The 16,968-nt window shown below is 40.7% G+C and overlaps 1 protein-coding gene across 4 annotated transcripts in view; it reads right to left on the bottom strand.

Moving 5' to 3' along the window:
• The window catches only part of Masp1 (MBL associated serine protease 1), a 75,329-nt gene that overhangs the window by 42,068 nt on the left and 16,293 nt on the right, over nt 1–16,968 (bottom strand). For all 4 annotated transcript variants that reach the window (XM_020171344.2, XM_074073573.1, XM_020171347.2 and 1 more), the window contains 4 exons: nt 7,511–7,688; nt 5,860–5,991; nt 3,020–3,216; nt 446–593 (listed from right to left, as the gene is read on the bottom strand). In XM_020171344.2, coding sequence (XP_020026933.2) covers nt 446–593; nt 3,020–3,216; nt 5,860–5,991; nt 7,511–7,688 — 655 coding nt within the window. The remainder of the gene's footprint in view (nt 1–445; nt 594–3,019; nt 3,217–5,859; nt 5,992–7,510; nt 7,689–16,968) is intronic.

Genomic DNA, 16,968 nt, shown 5'->3' with positions numbered 1-16,968 from the left:
TGGGACCTGTGAGCTTTGCCAATCTAGGGGCTTACATGGAGGCAACCACCATAATGAAGTACTCAGAGCTCCAGGATTGCACCCAAATTCCAGTCCCAGACTTAGTGAAGGTTGGGGCTGAAAGGGGCATCACCAGACCTAATGAATGACTATGTGAGGGGTGTAGCTCAGGAACTAGGATAACTTTTTTCCATTTCCCATGTAATGCTGACGAGCAGACAGTTTTGAAAACTGCCAGTCCAAGTCCAACCTCATTGCTACCCTGGCACCCATTATATAGCTAGGAAGCAGAGTCAGGAGAGAACATGTGCCTTCATCCCAAGTTACCCAGGAGTTCCACCAGGTCCCCAGAAGAGTGCTAGGCCTACACCCCCTCCTCCTTGCCCCATCTCCCCGTGAACTCTGAGCACAGCAGCTCAGTGTGACCAGGGAGGGGAGAGGTTACCTGCAGCCCTGTATGAGAGCCTCCAGCCGCGGTTCTCCCCAGAATTGTCACTGCGGAACATGATCTGGACACTATGGGTCTGTGTGCTGATGGGTTCTGGGGCTTTCTCTCCACAGAAAGGCCCCAAAACCACTGGGCCAGCTTTAATCTAAGGAAAGCAATACAGAGAGAAGAGTCACACCTGACAGCTGAGGAGGTTGCCACAGGCAACTTTCTACACTGCACTCTGTTGTTTTCTGGAATCCTTGGTGGGAAACCATGGTATTCAGTCATGTTTTTAGTGGGCTTTCCCAATAACTAAATAGTCTCATCTACACTCTTTCACTCATAATTTCCCATGGTCCTGGATGCGAACAAGGCAAGTTAATAATCCCATGACTAAAGATGAACATGTTGTGGAAAGAGTTCTCTCCCATGCACAAAATAGACGGGTACCTTCTCTCAAAGAACTGGCATTCTAGTTGTAGGAGACTAACAATAATAATACACAAAATAATCATAGGCTGCTATGTAATACAACCATATGCTATGCCTATACTTTATGTATTAAAATCTATTTAACCGATAGAATTCATCATTTATAGAGTAGATAGTAATATAATAATAACTGCAAATAGGTGGTCAAGGAAGGCCTAAGATGGGATGACAGTGGATCTGATGTGTAGGATGAGTAGGAGTTTGTCTTTTGAAGAGGAAGAAAGACCACCTTCTAGGCAGAGAAAATAGCACAAATAAAGGCCAAGGCCAAAGGTAGGAAAGAGTTTGGCAGGTGTGAAGAACAGGGAAGACACCAGTTGGCAAGGACAAAGAGTGGCATGGCATGAGGTTGGAAAGGCAGGTAATGGCCACATCTTGTTGAGATATTTAAATTGAAATTGAAATACAATCTTGAGCTAATCTACATTTTATACCCATGGATACTGTGTAGGGCAAGGATGGGAATGGGAATGCTTGTTGGGAAGTTTGCAGTTGAGCGGAAGGGCAGTACTAGCATTTGGATGAGGATTATGTATCTACTTCATTGTGGCAGAAGAGAAAGCAATAGTCACTTAGCTGATTCAGAGTCCCCAACTCCCAGTCCTGAGTCCTTCCTATGCATTTATCCCCATTTCCTTTCATCTCTAAGGATCAGGAATGCTTAGCTGGCATTTGGTACTTCTACAATCTTCAGTGACGTCTTTATTTTATTATTGAGAGGGGGAAAAGTGGAGCTCCAATGGATTAAGAGCCTGGACAAGGCTCTCAAGCAACCAGAATTCTAAGGCAGTCCCATGATCTTTAACCCTGGCTACTTTATGATTATGTAATGTTACATGGCAAGGGTGTCTTTGCAAGCAGCAACATGGAAGGACCTGGGAGCAGCTTCTGATGACAAGAGAAACTCCTTGTTGATAGTCACAAGAAGATGGGATTCCAGTTCTGCAACTGTAAGGAACTGAATTCTGTCAACAACTTAGATGATCTTTAAAGTGGATTGTTCTCCAGAGTTTCAAGGTAAGGGCCCTGTGGAGTTGACACCTTGATTTCAGTCTCTGAAAACCTAATTAAGGTCACTAGGACTTCCGATCTACAGAACAATGTGATAGGAATTGCTGTAAACTGTTACATTGGTGGCAATTTTTCACATAGCAATGAAAACCCATGTCTTATGTTTCCCAGCCAAGCTGGAAACCTCTTTCTAGCCTCTAAACTCTTGGATTTCTTTGCTTCTCTCACTATTGGCAGTTCCCTTTGTGGACATCTCATTTTATGGCTCTTTCTGACCTCATTTTCAGGCTCATCTTCCTCTGTCTAGCTCTCAGAATTTATTGTACTCCAGTTTCCATTTAGGACAACTCACTGTCCAGGTGGTTGAAACATTTGGTAGCAGCCTCTTCCCCAGCTCAGTATCATTCCTGAGATCAGACCCCAGTATTCCTTTCTATTGGATGTTCCAGCTGATCACTTTCTAAGAATTGCTGATTTTACTTCCTACTTATCTAAGAACTATCTCCTCCACTATTCTAACCATGGCTCAAATTCAGGCTGCTTTGCAGCATATTTATATTGTGGAGATAAACTCAAATTGAGTGGTTGCTGGCCTGTGGCACTCTCTTTCCTTTTTATTTGACTTTTGCCTACCCTCTTCCTTTAAGAAGGACCAGATATATAATTTGTAGGCTCCAGAGCACAAGGAAAGTATGGGCTTCTTGTTCAAAATGTATTGAGAAGTTCAAGATGGCAACGCAGCACATAAATCATAAATGGGTCTGAGTGCAGAATCCCGTGTAACTGCATAGGGCATACATCCATGAAGTGGAGTCTGCCTATGGTGGACTGTCCCAAAACACATATTTAATCATGGAACTCTCCAACTCAAACTATCCTAGTACCCAGGGAAGCTGGTTCTAAATTAGGGAAGATCTCTACATTGGATCTGATAAAGCTAGTAAATGTTATTTTAAATAATGACATTTTGGAAAGCCAGTTACTTGGCCCCCTATCTTGGGAAAAGGTGAGAAGCCTTATATTAATTTTCCTAGTTCTGCCAAGATTGTTCAGCGTCCCTAGGACCAATGCCCACTGCAGGCTCACCTTGATATAGTCATAGGGGCAAGCCACCTCAGGATGGTCCTCAATGTCAAAAATGTCTTCAAACTGCAGGCTGATCATGAAACCTTCCTCCAGCTCGATGTTGTAGAAGCATTCAGAGCTCTTAGGGTAGGGGTTGGGGTAGTCAGGGCTGGTGATCATGCCGGTTCTCTGGGTAAAGAGGTTGTCACTGCACTCCACTGTGGGAAACAGCAGAGAAAATGGCACACCACAATCACAGCCACAGCAACCCTTGTTTATCTGTACAATAGTTCCAATGTCCTCATGAGGTAGGCAGGGAAGGAATCACCATCCCCATTTCACAGATGAGAAACTGATGCTCCATTAAGAGAAGTGATTTATCCAAGGTCACACACCTAGTAATTTGCAGTCAAGACTTAAGTCAACACTAAATCTGTCTTTGCCCAGAGCTGTTTACCCTGGGTGACGACCCTTCCCATCAGAGTCTCTGGTACTTTTGGTGACAGGCATGTACTCTGAGAAGGGAGGGTTTGAGATGGAGTTTTCATGTGGATGTCTGTGCCTCTTTGGCCCTGCTCTCCCTTTTGCTAAAACTTCATTTAGGTTTCTGCTCAAAGCCTTCCTGATCCTCATGTAATACAGGGTCCTCATTCTCCAGCCCCTGCTCTTCCTGTGCATCCCAATGTGGTCTACTACCTGACATTATGTCACATACTCACTTACTGATTTCCTTGTCCCCACTATACTGAGTTCTTTGAGTTCAGGGCTTCTTCTTCCCCCCCACCCCCACATTTACTGCCAGCAGGGACCCAGTATTGTGGGAACCTGGCCATGACTTAGTTCTACTGAGGCACCTTTATTTGCTGCTGAGCTTTTGCTCTTTGGTTAACCCATGCTAGAGCTGGCATGTCCATGCTTTCCAAGCCATTGTTCATCATCCTTATTTGCAAATGGGTAACTTGCAGCCCAAAAAGGTGGTCATGACTAACTTAAAGTCCTGTAGCAATGAGCTGCGTGTTGAAGTTCAGCTGAGGTCTTCTCAATTCCCATCGGTTTTCATTTATGACCTCAAGCATTCTCATGGGGATAATCTCACCTAAAAAGGAGCTAAAATTGTTTTTTGAGAGGGAAGATCTTATCTTATGCATAATGCACAGATAGACATAGAGTACATAAACAGATACCTTACATATCTGCGATAGCAAAAAATAAAAAGAAAAAAAACAGAAAAAATGGCTTATGGAGGCAGGCATGAAAACTAAAAAAAAAAAAAAAAAAAAAAAAATCAGGAAATCTTGCTCTACCTGAAATTTCTTAGCCTTCACTGTACTTAACACATAGTAGAGACTCAAATACTTACTGAATAAAAACAATAGAAAATACAACCCTCTTCAAGAAAATTCTTGCATCTACCTGTTGCTTTTGTTTTATAATGCTCGTGATAGTTAATATTGGTCAACATGGTTAAATTGATAAATGCCTGGGAGAATAGTAAAATACATCTATGGATGTGTTTGTGAAGGTGTTTCCAGGAACAACTAGATTATATGGCTCTGACCTAATGAATGAGTTTATCCATTGATAGATTCAAATTTTGAATAGACTTATGGGAAGTGGGGGAGCTGTGGGATGTTGGAGGAAAGAGGGCACTAGGGGGATTTTTTTTTTGTTGTTGGGGGACTATCTCTTGCCCTGGTTCCATCCTGTGATGTTTCTGCTCTTCTTCCTATCTGCCATTATCTGAGCTGATCCACCGCACCCTCCTCTCCATGATGGATTAAAACCTCTGAAACCATGGAGCAAAATAAATCTTTCCTCACTTAAGATGCTTCTGTTAGATATTTGATCACAGCAACAATAAGACTGACTAACACTGATTTACCTTGATGGGTAATACATGACTTTATTCAGAAACAAGTAGTTTTTGAAGAAGGAAGAAAAGAACTTTTGTCTCCAGCCTTGCCCTGTTCTACTGATCCCTCAGCTTCCAAGTGAGATTGCAAGCACAGTCCCTCACCCTAAGTCACACTAATCTTTTGGTAGTTCCCCCAAATGTCTCAAGTTCTATCACAGCTCTGAATGCCTACAGAAGTTGTTCTCCCTGCTCCTTATTCTTTCATCTCTATCAAGGGTCACTGTCTCTGGGAAGCATTTGTCCACTTCTCCAGGCCAGCTCATGTCTGATTGTGCTATGACCATGCTTCCTTGAGCAGTAAATGTAGCATTTACTGCAGTTAACCATTCCTTTATGTGGCTGTTACCCCAGGGGAAGGGGCTACTTTGCAGAGTGGCAGAGCTCTTCCATTTCTCCATTCCTGTCTCAACCTGGGACTATAGCAGTCATACTGCTGGAAGTTGAAAATGAAGAGAGATAGAAAGAATGGGAAATTTTCTTGCTGTCTCTATCTTTGCCTGTCTCTTCCTTCTGTCTTTTGGACTGAGGTTTCCTCTGTCAGAGATGGACTGGGGGGTCATAGAAGCAGAGAGGAAAAGGAACCTCTGGGTGAGGCATAGATCATGGCTCAGAGAGAAAGGACTGGAAACCCAGGTTTCCCCTAACTTGGCCATGTTAGTTACCAGCAGCAGGAGAGAGACAGGGACCTGTGGAGCAGACATGCTACCCAGGAATAAAGATGATCTGATAGACTGAGCTTCTCTCATGTGCTCCTTTGAAAACGGAGTCCCAGGTTTCCAGGCTGCATGAGTATTTCAGCATCACTATCCATGTGTTATCTGTGACACTTCTTGACTTCATTTTTTAGTCATCCCTACTGTTATCTGCCTGTCCTCTGAGCCTTCTCTAATCTTGTTTGGAAATGTGCTATATCACAGTGATGTAAAGAATTATTCTGAGGTCCTACCTCTACAGGTCCTGTTGTCCGTGTGAAGGATGTAGCCAAAGCGGCAGGAGCAGTAGTAGCCACCAATGTAGTTGTGGCAGTAGTGGTCACAGGACAGCTCCTCATCCTCCCTCTCCTTACACTCGTCCACATCTGCAGGGCAGGTAGAGCCTCTCAGTCAAGCAATGCATGCATGATGATAACTATAACAACCACCTTTTATAGGTCAATTTGTTGGGTCATTCCTTATGTTGCAAAGTCATGGAAAGAAAATGAATTCATCATCTCATTTAATCTGTACATAAATCTCAAAGGTAGCCATTATCTCCATTTTATGAATGGAAAACTGGGACTCAGAGAAGTTAGGCAATTTACCCAAGATCACAGAGAGCCAGGTTCAAACTTAGGCAACCTGACTTCTGGTGGAGGCGTTATCCTTTAGCAGCTGTGATAATTATTGTGCCAGGCAATAATCTTAGGAAGCAGAACTGTTATCACCATCAATCTATAGATGATGAAACTGAGACAAGGAGAATCCAGATGAGCTGGCTCTAGAGCTTGGGCTCTTGACATCTACTCCATGTTGCCTTTTTCTTTCTTTCTTTCCAAGTCTTGTCCCTGTTAGTTTATACACATTTCTCCTAAATAGGCATATTAAAGATGCTTAGCATCATTAGTCATCAGGGGAATGCAATTTTTTACCCTCCAGAGTGGTTAAAATTTTTTTAATTGACAATGTCTAATGTTGGGGAGGACATGGAGCAGCCAGAACTTTCATAGACTGGTGGACATATATAAATGATATAATTTCTTATAAAACTAGACATAGATACCCAGTGACCCAGCAATTCTATAACTAGACATTTACCCAGGAGAAATGAAAACATATGTTCACAGAAAGACTTGTACAAAAATGTTCATAGAAACTTTATTAATGAGAGCCCAAAATTGGTCTAATCCAGGTGTCCCTTGATGGGAGGATGGAGAAAAAAATATATATTCATACAATGGAACTTATTTTGCCAGGAAAAGTAGTAAATTGCTGATATATGCAATGACATAAATGAATCTCAGAAACATTATGCTGAGTAAAAGAATCCTCATCCCCAACATATATATATATATTTTTTCATTTATGTAAAATTTTAGAAGCGGCAAAAATAATCTATGGCAAAAGAAAATCAGAATGGTTGTTTTCTCTAAGGGAATTGGGAGCAGGAATTGACTGGCAAGAGCATGAGGGAATTTTCTGGGCTGATGGTAAAGTTTACAGTCTTGATAGAATTTTGGGTTATACATAGCATACATTTTTCAAAATTCTTCAACAAATGTGTACTTAAGACATACACATTTTACTATATGTAAATTCCACACTAAAAGAAAAACTGGCAGATGTTGAACTCTAGAAAAATTAAATGCATGTTGAAGTATTTAGGATGAAGTATAATGATGGCTGAAATTGCTTTGAAACATATCAAAAAGATGAGTTGGTGGCTGGATAGCAGACAGATAGATGGAGAGCTACATGATAGAGTAAATGTAGTAAGACGTTGAAGGTAGAGCCTATATGGTGAGCATACAGGTGTTAACTGTCAAGGAGAGGGCACAAGGCAGTTTTTGTCTTTATAGAGAAAGGGAGCCTCGGGATGAGTCACCCGGGTCTCCAACTTACCTACAGCCATGTAGTGGGCATCAAAGCCCGTGAATCGTTCCTCATTGGAGAAATCTGACCGGAAAGTGATGGACATGAAGGAGCCAGGGGACAGAACCACTTCCTGTCCAGGGGTCTGTTCTGTATCTGTGGTCTCCCTGCCACAGAAGGTTGCCAGCACCTGGTCTTCAGTTTCTACCTTTGAGGTCAAAGTGAAAGGGAACAAGATGAGAGGCTTCCCATTTTAGCTTCTCTCCAGGAAGCAAGAGGAAGGGACTGCCCGTGGTAGACAAGGCAGCATGAGAAACTCAAAGAGAGGAGATTAGGGACTCTTGGATTTGAAGAAGACAAGTTACAAGTTAAGTCAATGAGACCATCTGATCAGTTTTGTTCAATTTGTTTAGTTCCATCAAAAGTAGCTTGTTATTTGCCATTCTTGTTGCCAACTTAATGACTGATTCATTGAAAATAACTCAATGTTAAATTCAAAAGGAGCTAGATAAGCTTGCAGATGGATTCTTTCTGCAACAGGAACTTACCACGTTCTGAAGAAAAGAGACTGTGTATACAATATAAGTATACAGAGTATCCAGTGTGTGCCTGCCACTAAGCAAAGCATGAGATTGGGTGATTGGAGATGAGTAAGGCACAGTGTTGTGTGCAGGATGGCAGTGTTCAGACTGATGAGAATAGGTACAGACAGAGCTATTACACAGTGTGACAAGCCCTTCAGTGGAAGCCTCCAGGAGGTGAAAGATTCCCGCCAGAACATAAACTAGAGGAAATTAGGGCTGTTCTTTTACAGACATGTCCTCAGCACATGAAATAATACTTGACACATAGTCGTTATTCAAAAAATATTAGTTAATAAGAACTAAAAGTTCTAGACCCACTCAGATATCTATGAGAAGTCAGGGAGTCTCTGAAGACTGTAGAAGGACATGTACTTGGAAGTATTCATGGAAAGTAGATTATGGTTGACCTTGAATACCATTAATTCTGTGAGTAAGTAGAAGATATTGAAAACCTTTGATCAAGAAGACATGTAATCATAACGATATTTAATAGGTAGTCTTAAAAATACAGAAAGTATTTATTGGAATTGTCTAGAAATTGTGTGTCGGTTGAGAACAGATACAAAAAAATTCTCTACTTGCTACAAGAATTCCTCTGCTTTGGAAGTGCCAGAGGTCCTGTGGGAATTCAGAGTGCAGAGCAGAGAAACTACCCTGGTCACTTAAAGCTGATTTCATATGTCTGGTTTGGGAGGCACAATATAGCAAATGATTACTACATTGATTTGACTACAAATACTTGACCTGTCCACCACTATATCATCTCACACTTCACTTGACTCTTTTACTTGTATTTCTATTTGTAATCTCTGGGCTGGTGTATTGCCAGAGATGCATGAGAAAATCTTGTCATGAATGGTTTCTGCTGCCTTTCAAAGCCATTAAAGGAAAATTCTCAAAGGCTGTCTATCTCTAGTAGTGTCTAACAAATTCATTGTTGTGTTCATTAGCTTAGTATGTCAGAATATCTTGACATTTGACACTTCTGTTTTGAAACTAATGGTTTATTTATTTAAAATAAGAAGGAGGTTTAAAGAAAAACAATTTTCCTTGGCAACAAAACACAAGGACAATTAATCACTTACGCTGGGAATTGAAGTGTAAACAGTAGATGAGATCATGGCTTTGCTATTTGTTCTTCTCTGTAGATACCAACAAATTCACACCAGCCTTCTTCCTGGAGAATGTGCCTTTCTTTACACAAGTGAAATGCTACTTTCTTGAACATCCCAGCTGCTGTGTTATTTTGGTGAACTGAGTTTTACTTACAGCTGAAGGTTTACCAAATTGTGATCTTTAATGATTTTCTTTTAGGTATAATGCTTCTTTGTTAAAAAAAAAAGTGCTTTATATAAATCCCTGTTTTCTTATGTGAAACTCATTAACCCTTTCTAGGTGGTCCAGGGCATCGTTAGAAATTTCATCTATCATGATACTACCTTAAAGTAAGACCTTGGGATATTTTTAATGGAATGTTTGCCCTGCATAGAATGTTTCCAGACTATATGCTTTTTCAGTTCTTATGTTTACTTTATCAAGTGTTCTATTTTCTGTCTTTTAATCAGTCTAGTTGCTGTGCTTTTCTGTTTATTTTTAATGTTATAAATTGGAAACCACTTAAACTGCTTGTGTTGAAACTTGATAAGAAGGCGATTAGGCCAGGCGTAGTGGGATTACACTTGTAATCCCAACAACTCACAGGCAGAGATTGGGAGGATTTTGGTTGGAGATAAGCTCTGGCAAAAGTTAGTGAGACCCTATCTCAAAAACAAGCCAGGTCTGGTGGCACATGCCTGTGGTAACTGCTATCTAGGAGGCAGAGGTAGTCCTAGGTCAGTCCAGGAAAAATCATGACACCTATCTGAAAAACAAGCTAAAATCAAAAGGACTGAGGGTTAGGCTTAAGTGGCAGGGTGCTTACCTATGTGTTAAATCCCCCAGTACTGCTGAGATAAATAGATAGCGAGAGAGAGAGAGAATAAATACATTTATGTATTTCCAGCGAAGGCTTGGTAAAGGGATATTTCCATGCATAAATAAATGAACTGAGGCTCTACCTTGGTGACCTCTGCTTTGGAGTAATGTTAGGTATATGAACCTGGTAGTTGGAGGTCCTGGATCCTATTCCTCATCCTACAATAAACTACCATATGACCACTGCCTTCTCTAGCTCTCACTTATCTGCCTATAAAACAGGAATTTGAACTTGCTTTGCTCTAGATTCCTTTCCACATCTAACATACCAGTATTCTAACAAGTCACCACTGCCATATGTTAAATAAACCAGCCATATGGTGGTGACCAGGAATTTCAACACACAGATTGCAACCCCCTGCTGATGAGTTTGATGAACTTAAGCTTGTTTGTGACCCATATCCATGTAATAAAAAAAAAATCAATTACCAGTGAATAATCATGCTTCAAGCATTAGCTGTTTCAGCCATGACAACCTCCTTTCTGTAACTTGGCATCCGCATGGCTCCTTTGGTTCTATATACCTGTTGCATGACACTTTCAAGTGAAACCAACCAGAGATCATTAGGATTAAAGAGAGATCTACTGAAGGTCAGTGATAAATTTCCTCCCTCCTTGAAAATTCTGGGTATGAGGACCTTTTTATGATGACAAAAATAATCATTGCCTGCAAAGAAACATTATCTCAGAGAACACAGAAGCATGCTCAAGTGAGAGCCATGGTCCTAAGAATTCAGCCTGCAGCCCAGAATAGAATCTAAGACTATCAGAGCTGGGAGGAACCTCTATAAGTTATTTCAATCTCCCTTCATTCAGAGGAAACTGAGGTCCAGAAAGGGGAAGTAATTTGCACAAGGGTAGAGAGATAACATGAACATTTTCTGATACCAGTTTTGCTTTTGGAACTGTTCTGGGCCTGGGGACAGGAACCACCAGTCCAGACAGTACATGACAAAAGACACAAACACTTGGCCAAATAATTTTCCTGACTCAAGAGTCTCTTGAAACCTTATCATGGGTGCATGGATTTTCTCCCAAAGAGGATGTGGCTCAGTGACAGCTCTAGCCATAACCTAAACAAAGGGGTCACTGGCCCTGGTTAATATATGCATCCTCTGACTGGATTATAAAGTTCTACAAAGATCATTTGCCTCTGAGTATAGGGGGATTGAGCTCTGCTTTCTGTTTGGACTATTCCATCTCTGGGGTCATCATATTAACATGGTGGAGTGAACTTATTAAGTGAAAACACAAAATTCAGAAGAGAGACTCATGTGGCTGAGGATCATAGATCTTCCTTTCTTTACTTTTTATTGTAGGCAACAGTGTCTTTACAGACTATTGTTACTTAGGGCACCAACATGTGGTTGCATGTAGTCAGTTTGTTTTCTCTTAACTTAATTCAACAAATATTTATGTACCAAGTTCTGTCTGGACTATAATGTGGGTGATGCCAAAAATTACTTATTTTGTGACATGAATTTAATAAGCACATCCCCTGCCTCTGGGAATGTGACATTTAATAGGAGAACAAGCTAACTCCTCAAATGCATATGTTAGGGTATTTTGTTAGGGTATGATAACTATAATGAAAGATGGTCAGCATCAGGGGTTTAAAGAAAGGAAATATTTCATCCAGCTGGGTAGGATCATAAAATAGTTAAGGGTTGGGGAGAGAGTTTAGTGTAGAGCACTCATCTAATGTGCAAGGCCCTAAGTTTGATCCTCACCATTTGGGAGGAAAAGAATATCCTTGGAGCTGAGGAATGACTGGTGAACAGGATTTAGGTAGAAAGAGTAGGTGGAGGTTTGGGTAGTAGGAAGGGAATCTAGGCAGAGGGAATAGTGAAGGCTTAGGGTATTCAGAGTTTCAACCAAGCTCCACATCACCCTACCTCTAAGCACCTGGTGTTATAGGAGAGCAGCTCTGTTGAGGATAGGGAGCTTGGAAACAAATGGCAGGAGGAGAGTCCAGAGTCTTTGTTTTCCACGAGAGTTTTCAAACACAAACATCCTAGATAAAACTGAGGCAGGGCAGTAGGAAGTTAGCCAGATTCCTGTGAAAAGAGGGTCAGACTATTCTCCATACAGGTATAGCTTCACCATATCAGAGTCATGACTGCTTTACCAGCTACCAATCAGCTCTTCCAAGGAGTGTATGGAGAAAGTAGCTCAGGAGTGACTGTTATTTTATAGACAAGGAAATTGAGGCCCAGATAATTTAAATGCATTGGCAAAGTGAGTATGAATTCAGTGAGTGTACCTACTGGTACATGAATGTAGTAAGTGACAGATTTAGGCCTATAATTTGCAGCATCCACATTCCCTGGCCAGAGCTCTTTCAAGTGTTCCTGATTCCCTGGACAGAGCTCTTTTTAGACAAACAAGGGTTCCCCTACAGCCCAGATGCCTCATGGCTTGGCTTGTCCATGTTCATAAGCTACACCCTGGTGCCCTTCTGAAGTCTGCTGTGAACCTGTGAAGAATACTTTAGATTTAATTTAGGCAGACATTCAGGGAGAGTGCTGGTTTTATTAACCTTTTAGTTAATCTGAGAAGAATATTCCCAGAGTCTCCTTCCCTGTGTAGTTCTAGGTTAGAGTTGATCCAAAGAGGAATTTGTGCAAGTTTGGAAGGCAACAGTCATTACTCTCTGAAGGTTGTTTTGGACAGATGTAGAAGTGCCCAGTAGGTTCTAACTTGTCTTCTTCTTCTTTGATTCTGCATTCAGCTCTTCCAACTATTGGCTACCAACAGTAGCCCACGCCTATCATCTGCAGCATGCATGTAGATCCACAAAGGTAGAAGATTCTTGGAGCCAAGAGCTTTCAGGGGCCTTGTTCAAAGAGCTTTGCATTCACAGTCCCACTTAGGCCCATTGGATGAACCTGACTCGCTTGCAGATGCCAACATTTTCACTGATGCCAACACTCTAGGAAAACTTCAGTTCCCTAACTTCCCACCCCAACTTTTATGTCCCCAGCTCTTCCTATAATTGTATGGGTTCTAATTCCCATAAATATCCATCATCTCATGATAGGGACTTTAATTTCCTGATTGAATTGATAAGAGTTATTGGAACCAGAAGCAGGATGTTTCAGAAAAACAAAACAAAACAAACCAAAGAACAACCAAAAGAACGAGAATGTGTGATCTTGGTTTTGGGGTTGGCTAACAAGTCGATATTAGAAGAGCAGAGAGCAAACAGCTATAGGAGCCTTGGGAAAAGGCCATTTGTGTTCTGTAGTGAAATAACTGTCAAACTTATATGTGGCAACTTAGAAAGTAGAAAAATATACATGATGAACTTGTGGATCTGGCTAGAAAAACATCTGGAAGAGTGCTGACAGTGTCAGCATGCACTGTTAGCTGAGTATGCCAAGATTTTCGGGAAGAACTAAGTCTTCACTGTGAAAACAGAATTTAGAGAACATACAGGGGGCCCAGGACTTGCTGGGCTGCAACATAGACTCTCCGCTAGCAAAAGACTTTAGAAAGAAAAACTAGTTTCAGGGTAATATCAAGTCAAAGGTGTGACTATAAGAAGTGTTAAGATCTAGAGGATTTAAGGCAGTACGTACTATTCCCTATCAGCCAGAACAAAAAGCATCTAAGAATCTTAAGTGCTCTGACATGGCCTCCAAAGTAAAGAATCCTACTTTGAAAATAACTCTTGGTGGTTCTTTGTCGTTGTTGTATTTGTCATCATTTTGTGTAAAGAGGTGGACTGTAGATAGATAGATAGGTAGATATAGATAGATAGATAGATAGATAGATAGATAGATAGACAGAATATGTTAGCTTGGACTAGAAATGTCTGAGACAGTTCAGAACAAGAAGAGGCCTCTGAGTCCAAGGTTTCTATGTATAGAAATAAGTCTGAAAAGAGCACTCATTTGTAAACGTAAGCCATTTCTTATAGAATAGAGAAGAATGTCTTAGAAGGTGAAGCTAAGAAGCCAGAGGCAGATCGAAGGCAAGAATCCAGAGCCACAGACATCAATGTTCTGGGAACCCCTCCCAAGAAGCAGAACTGGGCTCCAATCAAAGAATATCCCTAGTTTCTAGAGCAGATAACATATACCTGGCCAAGTTTCAGAATTAGTATGGAACAAATTGTTAATGTTCCCTCCAAACCTCCCATTTTTCAATGGGAGCTCTATTGTGGTTATCTTATTCTTGTCTCAATAAGAAAAGAAGATGTTGGATATGTGGAAGGCAAATAATTTTTGTTTTGGGTTCAGAAATCTCTGAACCAATAGGAGCAGCTTCTAAGAAGTCACACCCTTGATATCTCATGTGCTTCTAGACCTGATTTAGACCATGAGGTCCTAGACTTCAAGCCTAACTTCCTAATGCAATGAAACTTCAATGGGCTAGGGTAAAAGTGTATTTGGTATATGGAAAGGACATGAATTATTTTATTCAGAGGGCATGATATATTGCTTACAAAAGTACCTACAATAATCCGTTCCATTCCAGATCCATTTACAATGTGAATTTGATCTGGCGACTTGTTTAGAAAAAAAAAAGCATATGATGTGTTTGTTAGAAGCAGTTCTAAATTTAAGCCTCAAGGACCCTTGTAGATATTGACAAAGATTCTTTGCATGCCTAAATTTTGGCAAAGTTTCAGAACTTTCTTTCAGGCCCATTTGTATAAAATCCAGTATTAGCAAAGAATCCTACAAAATCAGTTTAGCAAGACTCCCCTGCCTCCCTAGATATCTGATTGGGTTCCTCATATGCCACTGTCCTATAGATGTTGTCTGATTCCCCTGACCTGTCTTCAGTAAGCCACAATCTCCCTTAGTCCTGATGTTTCTTCCTAGTAGTTTCCTACTCACAGACTTCCTGCTCCTTGGCTATGAATTCTTACTTGTCCATGCTATATTAGAATTGACTGTAATCTTTCTCACTGACTGCACAATCCCTTTGCTGTGGTTCCTGTACTTATCATGATGCTTCTGAAAAAAGCTTGCCTTGCTGTTCTTTAGCAGGTATCATTGAATCATTTTTTTCTTTAACACCCTTTCACTTTTGGCATACTGCCCTGAAGCCACCTCGTGAAGAAGCCCTAGGGGCCTAATGGAGGATCAAAGGCCACATAGGGCAGAGATAAGCCATCCAATTGAGATCTCTAGACCAACCAGCTAACATTCACCTCCAGACACCAGATTGGTGAGAGAGGCCATTTTGGACTTTCGAGCTCTGAACAATCATAGCTGCATGAATGACTCGAGGCTCATCCAGTAAAAGGATTGTCCCACTGAGCACAGTCCAAAATCCTAACCACAGAGGTATGAGAAAACAAAACAGATATTGTTTTAGCTACTAAGGGTGGGAGTGGATTTTTTCACAGGGATAAATAACTTTTATATGGGGTAAGGAAGTGATTTGGACAGTGAGTAAGACTGACATTTGTAAGTGGAAATTTGGAATATCATAATCTAGTGGGTTCTTGGAGCCTTGAAAGTCAGCTAGTCTTTATCCTTGCTTTTTACTGCACCTTTACTAAAAAACATACTGCCTTTTCACTATCAGCTGCAGAGATAGGAAACGTAATACATTCCAAGATAGATAGGCCATTTTGGATTATGTTTGACTTAGAAAGTTAACCTTTGGTCTCATACCTAGAAAATGTTACAAGTGTGGAAAAAACTTTTATGAACAAAGATGTTTATAATAGTCATCTACAACAATAGAAAACTAGAAGCAATGTAGATCCCATTCTAAAGGAATAGTTAAACTAACATTAACTCAGCTAATATTAGGCAGTCAGTAGAGAATTTACAACGATCTGGAAATTCATGATAAGTGAAAAAGCAAGAAAAAAATATGTATGGTATAATTATACCTATGTCAAAAGCATGCATATGAAAATAGAAAGTGGAAGGAACTAGCGAAAATAGTTAACAGCGGCTAGTGGAATTATAGGTAAATTGTCTTTTCATTTTCCTCTTTTTATATTTAAAAAGAAACTTGGTGCTAAAGTTGCTTCACTCTGTCTCCTACTGAGTAGTATAAAATTAGTCAGTTCTAGGCAACAAATAAAAGGGACACACTGGGTAGGGGAGAAACTAAACCAGGCTGAAAGTTCCATGTCTCTCATGTCTTACAGCTACCCGTTTCCTCTCCTCAGAGGACATGGTGTGGGTGGGACACCTCATCATTCTGACACCTCCTTTCATTTTTTTAGCACTTTGGTTCCAGTGGAGTTGAAAACGGGGTAAAAACCTTTGCTTTATAAACAATAAGGTAAAAAATAAAATTCTGATAAAACAACAAAGCAACTCAAGTAATTAAAATCCACATATGGCAGTGTAGAGCCAGGAATGTCTCATGTTCATGGCAGTTTTGTGAAATCCAAGAAGAGTGTGGAAGGGTATAAGTGAATGGAGGTCAGTACAGTTTAGGAGGAAGAGAGAGAGAGAGAGATAGAGAGAGAAGAGGGAAGAAGGGGGAGGTTAGGGGAGGAGAGAGAGGAGAGGAGAGGAGAGCATAGAGAGAGGGGAGAGAGATGGAGGAGGACTAGATATAGGCCATTTTGGAAAGTTTGGAATAAGAATACCTCTGCTTTTTATTTGTTTGTTTACTTAGTTTGTTCCTCATGAGAATGAGTGAAATTGTGAATTGCTTTCAATTTCTTAAGTTTTCTGTTTCTTGGGATGCTTCCCCTTACTGAGATTGGATCACATGGAACCTTATTTTCATATGGGATATGAAAATCCCATATGGATTGTACATGATCACCACCAAAATTAGTAAACTCTGTGTTATAGAGTAAATTGTGTCCCCTCAACATATATGTTCAAGTCCTAACCCCTGTGACCTTACATGGAAACTAGCCTTTGTAGATGTAATCAAGCTAAGGTGATACCATACTGAGTTGGGTGGACCCTCATCCAAGGATTGGTATCCTTATAAGAA

This window comes from Castor canadensis, chromosome 5, assembly GCF_047511655.1.
Source record: "Castor canadensis chromosome 5, mCasCan1.hap1v2, whole genome shotgun sequence".
NCBI lineage: Eukaryota > Metazoa > Chordata > Mammalia > Rodentia > Castoridae > Castor > Castor canadensis.
The sequence above is the reverse complement of the archived record's forward strand: the minus strand, read 5'-3'. Positions and strand labels throughout refer to the sequence as shown.